Source organism: Platichthys flesus, chromosome 18 (genome assembly GCF_949316205.1).
Source record: "Platichthys flesus chromosome 18, fPlaFle2.1, whole genome shotgun sequence".
Lineage (NCBI taxonomy): Eukaryota > Metazoa > Chordata > Actinopteri > Pleuronectiformes > Pleuronectidae > Platichthys > Platichthys flesus.
The window spans coordinates 5,505,932-5,519,419 of NC_084962.1; the positions used below are offsets into that span (position 1 = coordinate 5,505,932).

A 13,488-nucleotide genomic window follows, 5' to 3' on the forward strand; every position below is an offset into this window, starting at 1 on the left:
TCTTGTGATGGTACCTGAGGTGCATTAGAGTTGTAGTCACTTTAATATATACGACACATATCTCGACCACAGCATTACTTTATTCTGTTATTCATTTGTTTATTGTGGCACTTGCACTTCTGTCTTAGCATGGATGCTGCCTATTGTTCTCTGGTCTGTTTTAACTAACACTAATTTCTTCTTTCTCTCTCTTTCCATTTCCCTTATCACCACCTCTCGACTTCTCATCTGCCTTTCCTCCTGCCGTCATCCTCCTCTTTAATACTTCCATCTCCCTCTTTTTGTCCTCCCCTTTCGCACTGATACCTTCTTACTCATCCCTCTGTCCTCTCATTCTCCACCCTCTCTATCTTCAGGTGGACTCCATGGATAACTTCACCCCCTCCAACACTCCATCCCGGGAAGATGACCCCAAGTCCCACCTCAAGTCCCGTTCACGTTCACCCTCAATGGCTAGTGATATGGAGCCCATAGAGGTCAGAAAACCCCTTATACCTCTATTACACCAAAAGTCACAAGTTTAATTTATGTGTTGTTCCCAAGGTGTAAAAATCTGTAAGTACACAAACAGTTATGCCTATTTATGTGCCCAACACCCTAAGGTTCAATGTGCCTCATAATGTTGCGCAGAAAAAGTGCAACATCAACGTCTAGACATCCGCCTCGGTGTCACGTCTCAGCACTGAGTCATAGAACCCTGGAGTGAATGCTGATTGCATCCATTTTCCATTGCAGGCAAAACCCTGATGTTTGTGTTTTTTTTTTTTACCAGTGGAAAATGGGCTTTAGTCTGTATAAGAAACTGCTGCGACTCTAGTAACCTAATTCTGACTCTTGATCACCTTATCTAGTGGATCACTTCTCCAGCCAGGTGGAATTTGCCACACTGTTTTTCCACCGTTAAAAAGCATGATCAAGGTTATTTTTAAATGGGAGAAGTGAAAAGGATCTCTAAGTAATTTAGCTTCAGGAGCTCCTGTCCCTGCCATCTTTATTTCTGTCAAACAGGTGTAAATATTCCCTATAGCAAATCAGTTGACAAATAACAAGTTTCACCTCACAATACTGAGACTGTTAAATAGTTCAGCACAAGTTACACACGATGTTGACTTGGTTTCTGTTTCTGTGTCTTCACAGTTAATAGACCATCCTCCTCGTACGCCCACCATGCGGTCAGGAGGGTATGGCAGTATTGGACGCTCCTCACCTAAGGTAACTGTTAAAGACACTGATAATAGCAGCTTTCCGACATGCACTGAACTCCACAGTTCCTCTGTATTTTCTCTGGAGAAGGTGCGTGTGGTAAACATGAACATGTAATCCCGCTGCATTGAAATGAAATGTAATTGTGCATGTATGAAAGGCAAAATCTTGTTAATCTCCAGACTTTACCCACAGGTCATATCTGAAAACTGCTTATGTCTCTCTCTTGTATTCTCCACAGCCCAAAGCACATCAGTTTGTGGTGAAGTCATTCAGCACTCCCACTAAGTGTAACCAGTGCACTTCCCTCATGGTGGGGCTCATACGTCAAGGTTGTACCTGTGAAGGTAAGAAACAAAGGAGGTTGATGAATTAAGGTGTTGTCAGAAAATTCAGAAGATGGATTCTCAACCTATGAACTGTTGTTTCTGATTTGAAAGACACTAGTTCGAGTACATTCTATGTTATGACAAACTTTAAACTTTCCTCCTAATTGTCCCCTCTGTCTCCTCGCCCAGTGTGTAACTTCTCCTGCCATGTAACGTGTGCGGACAAGGCTCCGGCTGTGTGTCCCGTGCCCCAGGACCAGACCAAGGGCCCGCTGGGTATTGACCCTCAGAAGGGCATCGGGACTGCGTACGAAGGGCATGTCAGGGTGAGTGAGACTCGGTTATCACCATGAACACTGCAAACATTGAGCAATCAATTAAGAATTCAGATGTTTGAAAACCTTGGGACAGGCCTTGGTTTTTGGTTTTCGAATGCGAACGAACCTCGACTTTCACTCTCTCTCTTGTTGTCCTTCCGTCACACAAAGGTTAACATTTAGTTCTGAATCGGCACTTCTAAATGACACTTAAACTACATGTTCTGGTTGATGTGTAACACCGAGCTGTGCCCCGCCCCCCCCCTACTCCAGGTTCCCAAGCCCACCGGGGTGAAGAAGGGTTGGCAGAGGGCAATGGCTGTGGTGTGCGACTTCAAACTGTTTCTCTACGAACTGGGAGAAGGAAAAGCAACAGTACCCAGTGTAATCGTCAGCCAAGTCATAGATATGAGGTAAAACCAGCACTACCAGCTCCTCATAGGTGCTGTGATTACACAGCATTCTTTTTTTTTTTTGGTCCTCTTAACTCAACTGAAAATGTTTTGAGTTATGCTCTGTTCTTCAGAAATAAGGCATTTAAAGGCAACTATAACAGGAGGTTTCTCCTTCTTTTTGTTTCTGTTAAAAAACTGATATTTTTAAGTTGTTCCTCATCTCAGTTGAGGGTTAAGGACGAAGGATGTCATACGTTGTACACCCTAAGTCACGTGAGACAAATTGTGAAATACAAATGTAATTTTATCGATTGTTCATGAGAAGCTTTGGGAAATTTGGATATTTTTTTTTGTGCACCAAAGGTTTAATTGATTAACATATGTTATATCTGGATTTTATTCAGATATTCTTGTAGCTGAGCTCAACCCAGGATGGTTAATTGTCTGAAAGCATGTCCTGCATGTTTAACCTTAAATCTCATGCTGTCATCCAGGGATGAAGAGTTTTCAGTCAGTTCTGTCCTGGCCTCTGACGTCATCCACGCCAGCCGCAAAGACATCCCCTGTATATTCAGAGTAAGTAAAATGTATTCATTATAAGCACTTATTTGATTTAATTATGTTAGTGTTTATGTCATGGCCATAAATGAGTAATAACCATCCTTATCTAATGTGACATTTCCCCCGGTGTTTCTCTCTCTCTCTCTCTCTCTCTCTCTCTCTCTCTCTCTCTCTCTCTCTCTCTCTCTCTCTCTCTCTCTCTCTCTCTCTCTCCCCCCCCCCCCCTCAGGTGACGGCGTCCCAACTCTCCCCCTCCAGCAGCCACAAGCCCTCCATCTTAATCCTGGCAGACAGCGACCAGGAGAGGAACAAATGGGTGGGTCTCCTCAACGAGCTCCACCGCATCCTCAAGAAGAACAAGCTCAAGGAGCGCTTCGTCTACATCCCCAAGGAGGCTTACGACAGCACGCTGCCGCTCATCAAGACAACACAATCTGCTGCTATCATAGGTGGGCACGCAAACACCTCACATCCCAGTTCAGACGACACAGCACCTTGTCAGGGAGGTTCACAGAACAAGCCCTTTTTTTTTTCTTTTTTTTTTCTCCGTTATCAGATCTGTATTGTTCTCTCAAAAAGAAATACCTCCATGTTTGTGTATTCTCAGCCAGAACTATTTTCTCAGATAACCAACGGATATGAGTAACCCTTTATGATCGGTGTTATGAAAACACAAACTAATAGATTGAAACGTCCCCTCACCGGCACTAAAGTAGAATTCTCTGCTTATCCCCTCTGCCTCCAGATCACGAGCGTGTCGCCCTGGGCAATGAGGAAGGCCTTTTTGTCATCCACGTCACAAAAGATGGTAAGATCCACTTAAACACTCTGTTCTTCTTCATTTGTTTCCTACAGTAGTTGGACTGATGACCTGATTTGATGCCACTTTCTCTGGTCCTCTCTTATCTTCACTTCTTTGTTCCTCTTCTCCCAACACCTTCAGAAATAATCCGGGTGGGAGACAATAAGAAAGTGCACCATATCGACCTGATCGCCCAGGAGCAGTTGCTGGCCGTCATCTCCGGCAGGAACCGCCATGTGCGGCTCTTCCCCACACAGGCCCTGGATGGCCGCGAGATCGACTCGTACAAACTGGCCGAAACAAAAGGCTGCCAGACCATCGTCTCCGGGCCTGTCCGCAACGGCTCGCTCACCTGCCTCTGTGTGGCCATGAAGAGACAGATCATCTGCTACGAGGTAAGAAAGCACTTCAACAAACAGTGTGTAAAGACCCTCAGCTTTAGATGCTGTTTGTTCCATGTCTTTATCTAAATGTTTCAAGCTTGTTTACTCCTTAAACATTTATGATATGGTTTTCACTTTTCTAAATGAGATAAAAATAAAACCATTTTTGTATTTGTCCTCCAGGTGAATAAGAGTAAAACACGTCACCGTCGGTTGCGAGAGGTGCAGGCCCCGGGGCCCATTCAGTGGATAGGTCTTCTCAATGAGCGTCTCTATGTGGGCTACACGTCCGGCTTCACCCGCTACAGGTGCTCCTTCTGTTTATCTGATCTAAATTCAGAGCAGCTTTTACGCTAATGGTTCCATTTTTGCTTTTAAAATAAGATGGTTATGATGACTTTGCGTTTCCAACGTCCTCTGCAGTGTTCATGGTGACATTTCCCCGGTCAACCTTCTCCATCACGAGGACCACACCCTGGCCTTCATCCCGCAGCAGGGCCTGGAAGCTCTCTGTGCTGTGGAGATCTCCAGCAAAGAGCTGCTGCTGTGCTTCAGTTCCATTGGAGTCTATGTGGACTCCCAGGGCCGCAGGTCGCGTCAGCAGGAGCTGATGTGGCCGGCTGTGCCAAACTCCGCCTGTGAGTCAAACAGCTCATGTTGTTTGTTTGGTGATGAATTTGATAGCATGCTCTTTAATGTGTTAGAAATAATATAAATCCTAACATTGACATCAGTGAGAAGATTTTAACATTATTAAGATTCTCCAGAGGACTAACTATAGTCAAAGTACTGACACTTGAAACTGATTATCTGTCCAGGCTACAACGCCCCCTACCTGTCAGTGTACAGTGAGAACGCTGTGGATGTGTTTGACGTCAACACCATGGAGTGGATTCAGACCATCCCTCTCAAGAAGGTCAGTGCTGTGATGAAAAGGAAAAGTCAAATCTAAGAGACGAGCTGAGATTTCTCTGGCTCCACCTGCTGGCTCAAATAAATTCATTCAGTTCGACCCATCGCCATAGTCACCACTCATTTCTTTCAATGCAGTACTGTCCAATCATTTTCAGATTTAGAGTAGAAATATTAGATTGCATCTCTAGACTAAACGGATAAAGAGAACAGAGTAAATTAGTTTGAAAGTGTAAGATGATAAATTTCGGATTCTGCTTCAGGTGCGGCCTCTGAACATTGACGGCTCCCTGAACCTGCTGGGGCTGGAGACAGTCCGACTCATCTACTTTAGAAACAAGACGGCCGGTAAGAAGTCACAAGTTTACTGTGTTAAGTATCACAAGAATAAAACTCACAACAAAGTGTTGAGCTTTATTTCTGTTGTGCTGGGAAAATTAAATGGTTCATATCGTAAATGATGGCTTCATATTAACTAATCAGTTAGGTCCAGCAGGATACTCTGACTGGCTGCTGACAGATGCAGTTTTTTTTATTGCTCTGGCTTTTAAACTATCCAGTGTGTGTACAATATTCTATGTGCTATTTCACAATAGTGACATCAGTGAATGTATAAAGTTAGACATGCTGCTCTCAGCCACCAGAGTAAATCTGAAGTGCTGTGTAGTCACTTGTGTAAACGTATCTGACACTTTGTTCTGATGTTCCAGAGGGAGATGAGCTGGTCGTCCCGGAGACGTCAGACAACAGCAGGAAGCAGATGGTGCGCAGCATAAACAACAAGAGACGCTTCTCCTTCAGGGTTCCTGAGGAAGAGCGACTCCAGCAGAGGAGGTAGTTTACCAGCGGCACGAGGCAACACACCCTTAAATGTCTTTCTGTCCTGCGTGTATTTTTATTCTTCGATTGTGTGTGATTCTAGGGAGATGCTTCGAGACCCCGAGATGAGGAACAAGCTGATCTCCAACCCCACCAACTTCAACCACGTGGCCCACATGGGACCAGGAGACGGGATCCAGATCCTTAAAGACCTGCCCATGGTATACACACACACACACTCACTCACACACACATTTATAAACGATAAATACACATACAAGCATCCTGGAAAACGTGGCTGTTGAAGTTGAATGACACATTCATGTAAACAAAGGTGCATCAATTACACAATCAGCACAGTATGATCTTAACACAAAACTAGTTTCTGTGTTAGTCCCTGCTTTCTATCCTTACCTGAACAGATGAGTCAAATCACATAATGAACCTAATCATATATACCATATATATATATATATATTATAATCATATATATATATATATATATGATTATGATATGATCATATATATGATTATATATCATATATATATCATGATTATGATATATATTATCATATATATATATATATATATGATTATGATTGTAGTAGTAGTATTGTTATTATTACCCACTTAGGTTCATTGATCTTCATCCCACCTGACCCATTGTATGTTAATAAACAGCATGTTTGCATGTTTTTCTGCTTAAACCTTACAAACACACATGGGCCATGTTTGTGTTGGGTCGTCGGACCATGTAGTGTGTCTCACTGTGCAGCCTCCTCACTCCTCTACCCTGCACTGCTCTGTTGGTGTATATGTGTATTTGCTCTGTGCGTATTTAAAACCAGAACGTTCGTGTTCAGGAGAACCGTGCAGGTTTCAGTGGTTCCGTCAGTATCCCCTCCATCACCAAGAACCGTGCCGAGCCAGGCCGCTCCATGAGCGCTAGCAGTGGACTGGGCATCCGTGAGTGATTAACAGGAGTTCATAAATCCTCTCAGAATCAAAGTAGCTTTGGCATCGTTAGACCTGCAGGATAGAGCGTTTACATATAGATTCTCGTTTCTCAGGCTCATCCTCTCAGAACGGCAGCGCTCTGCGTAGAGAACTGTCAGGAGGAAGCTACGGCTCCAAACGTCAGACCATGACGTCTCCCTCGGAGAGCTCCCTGTCCTCTGGTGGAGGAATGGACTGCGGTGACGCTCCACTCTCACAGTTTGACAGAGAGGTCAGTGAATACATTAACTCTGAACATGCAGCTTCATGTGCGGTTGAGTCTAACCATTAAAGCATTTGTTGTAAAGTATCATAGAGATGAGTGGGATTTTGAAAAACTAAACAGCTAAACAGGGCAGATCTACAGCCACATTATGAATCTCAATGTGAAGTTAATGTTATCCCAACATCAGCTTTGTATGGACACATCCCAATCAAGATCATGGTTGTTTCCGTGTCATTTGATTATAGACATTAGAAAAAGAAGTTCTTAAATACTTGAAAACAAATCACATTGTTCCCAATTGGAAAAAAAACCTCCTCCCTGTATCCCATCAGTCACAAACATCCCGGCCTCCGCGTGCAGTTCTCTCACCTCATCCCACTCCTACAGTCGATTGGTTAGATATCTGTGATGTCAGCGCTTCCTAGTAAACGGGTCGTAGGGTCTTCTGGCCTTTTCCTCTCTCCCGGTGTTGACACGGTTGATTCCTCCCCATAAAAACCTGCTTTAGGTTTAGGTTGTTGTAGCGGACTAATGTTTGTTATGTCCCTTAAGGAGTTGATAGATAAAACATAACTGGAGTCAGGCAGTAGTGGAACAACTGTTCCTGAATTATAATGATTTATGAAAATGACCCACCAGTAACCTTGGTCATGAAGCTTCACCTGACAAAAAAAAAATCACTGGCATCAAACATTAGCTTTTGCGTTCAAGCCCGACCCCCAACCATCCTTCCCGTGGCTCCTCATCCCCCATTACCCACAAGCCTGGACCCTATCAACTCCATTAGCGCCTCATTTTTGCCCCATTCCTCGTCTCCCTCCACCCTCATCCCCGCTGTGCCCCCCCTCCCCCTCCCCGCCTGCCCTCTCCCAACCCAGCATGTTGACTGTGGGCTGGGCGCTGAGTCTGAACTCTCCTCTGCAGTGGCAGGCGGTCTCACCGTCGGAGAAGACCCCCGATCTGAAAAGGGCTTTAAGGACCCTGCTTAGTAAGATGAAGGTAATGTCAACAGCTGCAACGACCTTGCACCAAACACACACCTGAGAGCATCGTGTCACTGAGTGCGCACACACACAGGCTCTGCATCTGGAGGCAAACACGACACAGCAGCATGAGGAGCCTTCAGAACCTGAACACACACACACACACACACACACACACACAGACTGTCATCATATCTCTGTCGTCCCGAGGCCCCTCGCTGCACCTCTTCCAGCCCTGCCATGTCAGCAGCACCAGCTTTCACTGGAGCATCAGCTGCACCAGCGCTCTGTCCCCCACCCCACCCGACTCCATATTGTTGTATCTGATGGAACGAGGACAACGCTGCTGCTGCTGCTGTTCGGCCATTCTGCATATGCCTTTCCCGCCGCGGCCCAACCAGCCAATCACAGAGCATGTCTGCTTCCTTATAGCTCCATGGCAACCCTCTACCCATGAGCTGTCCAGTTCAGAGCACGACGAGGCCAGAGCGACTTCTAATAAGTTTACTGTACTGTCTTCCTATATTGAAGCAGTGATACTTGATACATGAAGTGGGATCCATCACAACAGCTGCATGGTTTGGAGTGAATCCTCAGTCACATCTCTCTCTCTCATAAGACTGATGAGTTCATGTTAATAGTTTCTTTCAGACACAACCTCACACAGTCTTAGACAATCTGAGACAATGTAGCTGGGCAGCGAACCTTTTACCTTCTGTAGGAACAGAGGAATTAGGACTGACAAAAAAAACACAGGGGCCCATCTACATTGAAGTGTGAAAGTGTGTGTTTGTTTGTGTGTAGCTGTGATCAGATATGAATGCCAGATAATGTCCGCAAGTTGGGGTCCAGAGTTTCTCCAGAGCCGTCAGGCGAGCGGTGGTGCAGGAGGCGGGATGTAACATATAAATTACACAGCTGCGATCACATGTTTTTACTTCCACCATATCGACACCAGCATTGGTTCGAATCTCAAATACCTAATGAACTTGACATCATCGTCAGTTATATTTGTATTCTTTTTTGTTCTGTTCTTTTTTGCGTCTGTGGCGTGTTACACTTGCGTTCTCACATTCCGCCCCTCTGGAGAATGTCATCATATTGTCTGGAGCTCAGTGCATGTCTGACAGCAGCTTCTTTGCGGGAGACAGAAATGTGATGTCTACTCTGGTTTTCCCCACAACAACCGTGTGGAGTTTTGCTTCAGTCCGTTGTGGTTTCTACTGGTCACGCTGTGTTCTGCTGTAGCCATAGATGGTAGAAAAGACTTCAGAGGGGTGACTGTGCTCTGTGGTATCTTCAGGCCAAATGTGTTTGTGTGAGTTTAGATTTGGATCCAACAGGAGACTGTTGCACATGAAGGGAAATCAGGTGGGGGGGGGGTCACTGAAATGGAAACACAACGATTCCAGAGATTCCCTCGACCTGAGGACATGATCACTGAAGTGGAAATAACACAACGCACACACACAATGAGCTACTGCGTCCGTCAGAATGATCCAGTGCTCTGATTAAGTTTAAGTTCTACATATGATTATATGTTTACTCACACTTTGGCTGTGTAAGAGTCTGTGTGTGTTGTACAGTATGAGTTCAACACACACACACTCTCCCTCCTCTGCCCTCGCCTGCATGTTTGTTTTCCCTGAGCTGATCATTTCTGCTCAATTGAGCTGTTGATGTGCTGATGGTGTGGAATGTAGTGGAAGCGGGAGGGGTGGGGGGGGGGGGGGGGGGGGGGGGGGGGGGGGGGCGGTGTTAGGGATGCGCTGCATTCTGACTTCACATCTGCGCTCCATCCCAAAACAGCAGATTCATAAAAAGCCCAGCAGGCTGGAGGTCAGTGATCCCTCCCTCACTGAGGCTAGATCCACGTCACTACGTTTCCATTTGATGCATTAACTCTGTTACAGATGCGCCAGGCCTCCATTCTATTGGTTTTCTAGTTCTAGAGTAGAAAGATTGTTTTGATCTCAAACTAAAACGGAGACGTGTGGATGTAGTTTGAGAGCTGCTGGTTTGTTCTCAAGGGTCATAAACAGTGAGGGGGGGTGGGGTCACATAATTATTCATTGTATTACAGACAGAGGCACAGTCTCTAGTTTGGTGGATCTGAATCACTTAAGTCTCTGTTAAGATTTTAGATGAACTCATCTAACTAGTGTTTTATTTTTGCCCCATCTCCCTCTCCTCTCTTCTTACTGTCCCCTCCTCCAGGACTCGGACTCCCCCCGTCACTCCACGGCCTCCAACAGCTCCACCTTCAGCAGCCCCCCCAGCCCGGCCTCCCCACACAAGACCAAGTCCCTGTCCCTGGAGAGCACAGACCGGATGGGCTGGGACACATGAGCCCCCCCTGCAGCCTGTCGCCTGCCCATTCCCCCCCCCCCCCCAACTGACCGGCCCACAGCACAGGACTCCAGACCCTCCTCCTCCTCCTCTTCTTCTTCCTTCTCTACTTCCTCCACCGCAGCCTCTCACCTCCTCTCAGAACTCCCCCCTCCCTGCCCAGAGAACTGCAGCTCCCAGCCCCCCCTCCTCATGAACATTTGTCCCACTTTACGACCTCAGTATGTCTCTCTTCCCCCCCCCCGACGCCGAGCAGAAACACTGAGACTGACGGAGGACTCATCTGCAAACAGTGGTAGTGTACATGTGGGTGCTGATGTTTTGAAGGTGCGAGCGTGTGTGTGTGTGTTTGAGAGAAGCTGTATTGCGTTTGCCAGCGTGTGTGTGTTTGCATGTGTTTATTCAGAAAGGGCACATGATAGAGGAAAGAAAAGCTCTGCTCCCAGCCCCTGTTCACATTCAGACTCCAACGCGTCACGATGCAACGAAAACAAAACCCTCAGAGGAGGATCACTGTCGAGAGAACATGATTTGTACTTGTACATAGGACCCTTTGGGTTTTAAGGGGACGATATTTTAATTTATTTATCAATCTTAGACAAGGAAAGGGAGGTTTGCTTCTTTCTGGCCTGAAGCAGACGGGCGGAGTTTAAACCCCTCCTCACATCCCCTCAGTCGCTTTCTCTTTGGGTGCTGCGAAAATCCAAAAGGTTAAAAAAAGAGAGAGAGAAAGAGAAAGAAAGGATATCAATGATTTTTCTTTTTTGTTCTTCTTTATTTTGCTCATGAATACTAAGTGCAGTGACTTTATAATATTTTTTATTTTGACCATCAGTAAAAAGCTACGTGCAGCCCTAATACCGGCGGCTCGTGTGACATCATCACGCCTCCCACTGTGCTCCTCCTCCCTCGCACCGGTCCAGACGGAGCGACGCCATCCAGCCGCCTCCTGGACGTGTCCTCGCCAGCGTAGCGTAGATGTTCCACTTTGCTGTAAAACCAAACTGACCAACTCACAGGCTCCATCACAATAATGTACATAGGTTTCAAAGTAGAGAGTAATATATGATAATGTAGAAAACTACACGGGAAAGGAAAAAAGTCCCCTTTTGACTTTTCTTTGTTTTCTTCTTTGAGTGATTTGAGGTTGTATTCACACACAAAAGCCATTTTAAACAACTTTCCAGTTTTCTTTTTTTAACTTTTGATTTTAGATTTGTTTGTTTTTTATCGTATGTATGACACGCGTTGTGTGTGTGTGTTTTTTTTTTCCCCCACTCGGTTTGCATTTGAGTGAAGAAAAGACGATGTATGGATCGACACTACTGCCCGTACTGTAGAGTGAACACGAGCATTTATCACACATGTTATCTACGCACTGAGGTGGTGTTTTCACGCAGCGGAGGCCTTGTTCTGCTCCTCCTCTGGCTGTCGGAGGGGAAGCGGCTCTGATCAGTTAATCGACGGTGTGTAAACGAGTGTGTTTCTAAAATTCACTGTGGTACCCAGAAGGAGACGGTCAGTGCTTCTGTTCAGATATCAGCTCCATTTTTACCAAAAAAAAAAAAAAACACTAAAAAAGGACAAAAAGAAGGGAGAGACACTTGGTGACAGGATTTTTCTCACAGCTTCTTCTGAAGAATGTTTCCATGATCTAAAAGCTACATGTTGATTTCAAAATTTAAGAAAAATGCTAAAATAAGAATGTAGACAGACACTGCGTCTGCACCTGGATCTCTGTGAGTCCACATACAATAACCTTAGTGCTCCCTGTTGTTGTGTAGAATGAACAGGGCTGCACCCCTGAGCCTCCCTCCAGGCAGGTTCTCCTCTGGCAGAATGAAAAAGGCCTTTCGAAAGAGCGTTTCGATCGGAGTGGCGGCTCCCGGCTGCAGAGTGGAGGAGCGTTCACGGCCCCAAAACCGGTTACCTCTGCTCAATCCCCTTCACTTCACAGACACTGAAAAAACAAAAAGCATCTCACTGGAGGAAACACTCGCAGGGCCCAATGTGAAACCTGTCCACCAACTGCGATGTGGTTTTAATGTGGTATTATGTGTAAAAGAAGAAAGCGCTCACTGTGTTGTGACAGTGCCGAGGCCCCTTTTGTCTCAGCCGCTCTCTTCAGGAGCTGCTGAATGCTTTTACAGTGAAGCGTCCCGGGTCGGAATCCTCCGGTTTTATTACGCTTGTCTCGTTTGTCAGAAAGGGAAACAAAAACTTTTAAGTACTTCGGTGCACATTCCTGCCGATCCTGCCCGGTTGAAACACGACAAAGTAGTTCCAAACGACCCATTCCAAGTGTTTTATTAAGCGAGGGACGTGTGGAGCGCCCGAGTGCGACTAAGCTGGTTTTCATTCCGAACAAACCACCTCCTCTGAGACTTTTTTTTGTTAAGCTAGTGACTCTCCTCAGTTCCTGCTGGAGTTTGTGCGTAGAATGTATTCGCTGGGCGAGAGGAAACGGTTTTATTATCGGCCAATATTGTACAGAGAAGCTGATCCCAGATTTCCCAGTGTAGAGAGGGGGGGAAGAGAAACTCAGGAAATGTCAGAACCAATGAATTATTTTCATTTAGATGAGAGAATGAGCGTGTTAGAGGATCGACGGATGGATGAAGGAGTGAGTGAGGGAATCTGGCTGTAATGTACAGTAGATAGGACCCAGGTGGAGACAGCAGGAAGAGAGAGAGGGTTGAAAAGTTTCAGGGGTGAAGGGCGACGGGCGGTTTGATGGCGGACGTGCCACAGTCGTAACGTTTAAGAGGAAGAAAATCTTCAAAATAAAATAAAAAATCAAACGCCTTTGCATTTCAGTGAGGTCTTATCCACAGTACCTTCTATATTATTTTTGCTCTTTCATATCATATTACACTTTTTTTTTTTTTTCTAGGATTGCTTTGTAATAATTTGTACAGTTTTGCATGTTATAGATGTAATCATTTTTGTTTTTCGGTTTGTTGTTTTACTTGGACTTGCTCCTTTTTGAACAGTTTGGGCGTTTTACTGAGGATAACCCACTACAGGTGATGTAGATTCTTTTTTGCACAAAAAAAAAATATTTAAGGTGTAAGGTCAAAACAAAAAATAATGTATGGAACTGGCTGCCACACTTATGTGGACAACTCATTATATTAACCTGACTCCGATGTATTTCAATAAAGCGGAGGGCTGTTACAAATACAACAGGAAATGTGTTTCTGTGTCGTCATT

General features: G+C 45.4%; 1 protein-coding gene across 6 annotated transcripts in view; it reads left to right on the forward strand.

Annotated features, from left to right (window-relative positions):
- The window catches only part of cdc42bpab (CDC42 binding protein kinase alpha (DMPK-like) b), a 74,859-nt gene extending 61,391 nt beyond the window's left edge, over window positions 1-13,468 (forward strand). For 3 of the 6 annotated variants that reach the window (XM_062410712.1, XM_062410714.1, XM_062410716.1), the window contains 19 exons: window positions 357-476; window positions 1,138-1,212; window positions 1,445-1,550; window positions 1,722-1,858; window positions 2,123-2,262; window positions 2,739-2,820; window positions 3,035-3,254; window positions 3,551-3,613; window positions 3,749-4,002; window positions 4,174-4,298; window positions 4,414-4,628; window positions 4,809-4,906; window positions 5,166-5,250; window positions 5,613-5,736; window positions 5,825-5,942; window positions 6,570-6,687; window positions 6,792-6,949; window positions 7,868-7,942; window positions 10,144-13,468. In XM_062410712.1, coding sequence (XP_062266696.1) covers window positions 357-476; window positions 1,138-1,212; window positions 1,445-1,550; window positions 1,722-1,858; window positions 2,123-2,262; window positions 2,739-2,820; window positions 3,035-3,254; window positions 3,551-3,613; window positions 3,749-4,002; window positions 4,174-4,298; window positions 4,414-4,628; window positions 4,809-4,906; window positions 5,166-5,250; window positions 5,613-5,736; window positions 5,825-5,942; window positions 6,570-6,687; window positions 6,792-6,949; window positions 7,868-7,942; window positions 10,144-10,275 — 2,445 coding nt within the window. In that variant the 3' untranslated portion in view covers window positions 10,276-13,468. The remainder of the gene's footprint in view (window positions 1-356; window positions 477-1,137; window positions 1,213-1,444; window positions 1,551-1,721; window positions 1,859-2,122; window positions 2,263-2,738; window positions 2,821-3,034; window positions 3,255-3,550; window positions 3,614-3,748; window positions 4,003-4,173; window positions 4,299-4,413; window positions 4,629-4,808; window positions 4,907-5,165; window positions 5,251-5,612; window positions 5,737-5,824; window positions 5,943-6,569; window positions 6,688-6,791; window positions 6,950-7,867; window positions 7,943-10,143) is intronic. The other 3 variants (XM_062410715.1, XM_062410717.1, XM_062410713.1) reach the window with 2 other exon arrangements.
- The last annotated feature ends 20 nt before the right edge of the window (window positions 13,469-13,488 follow it).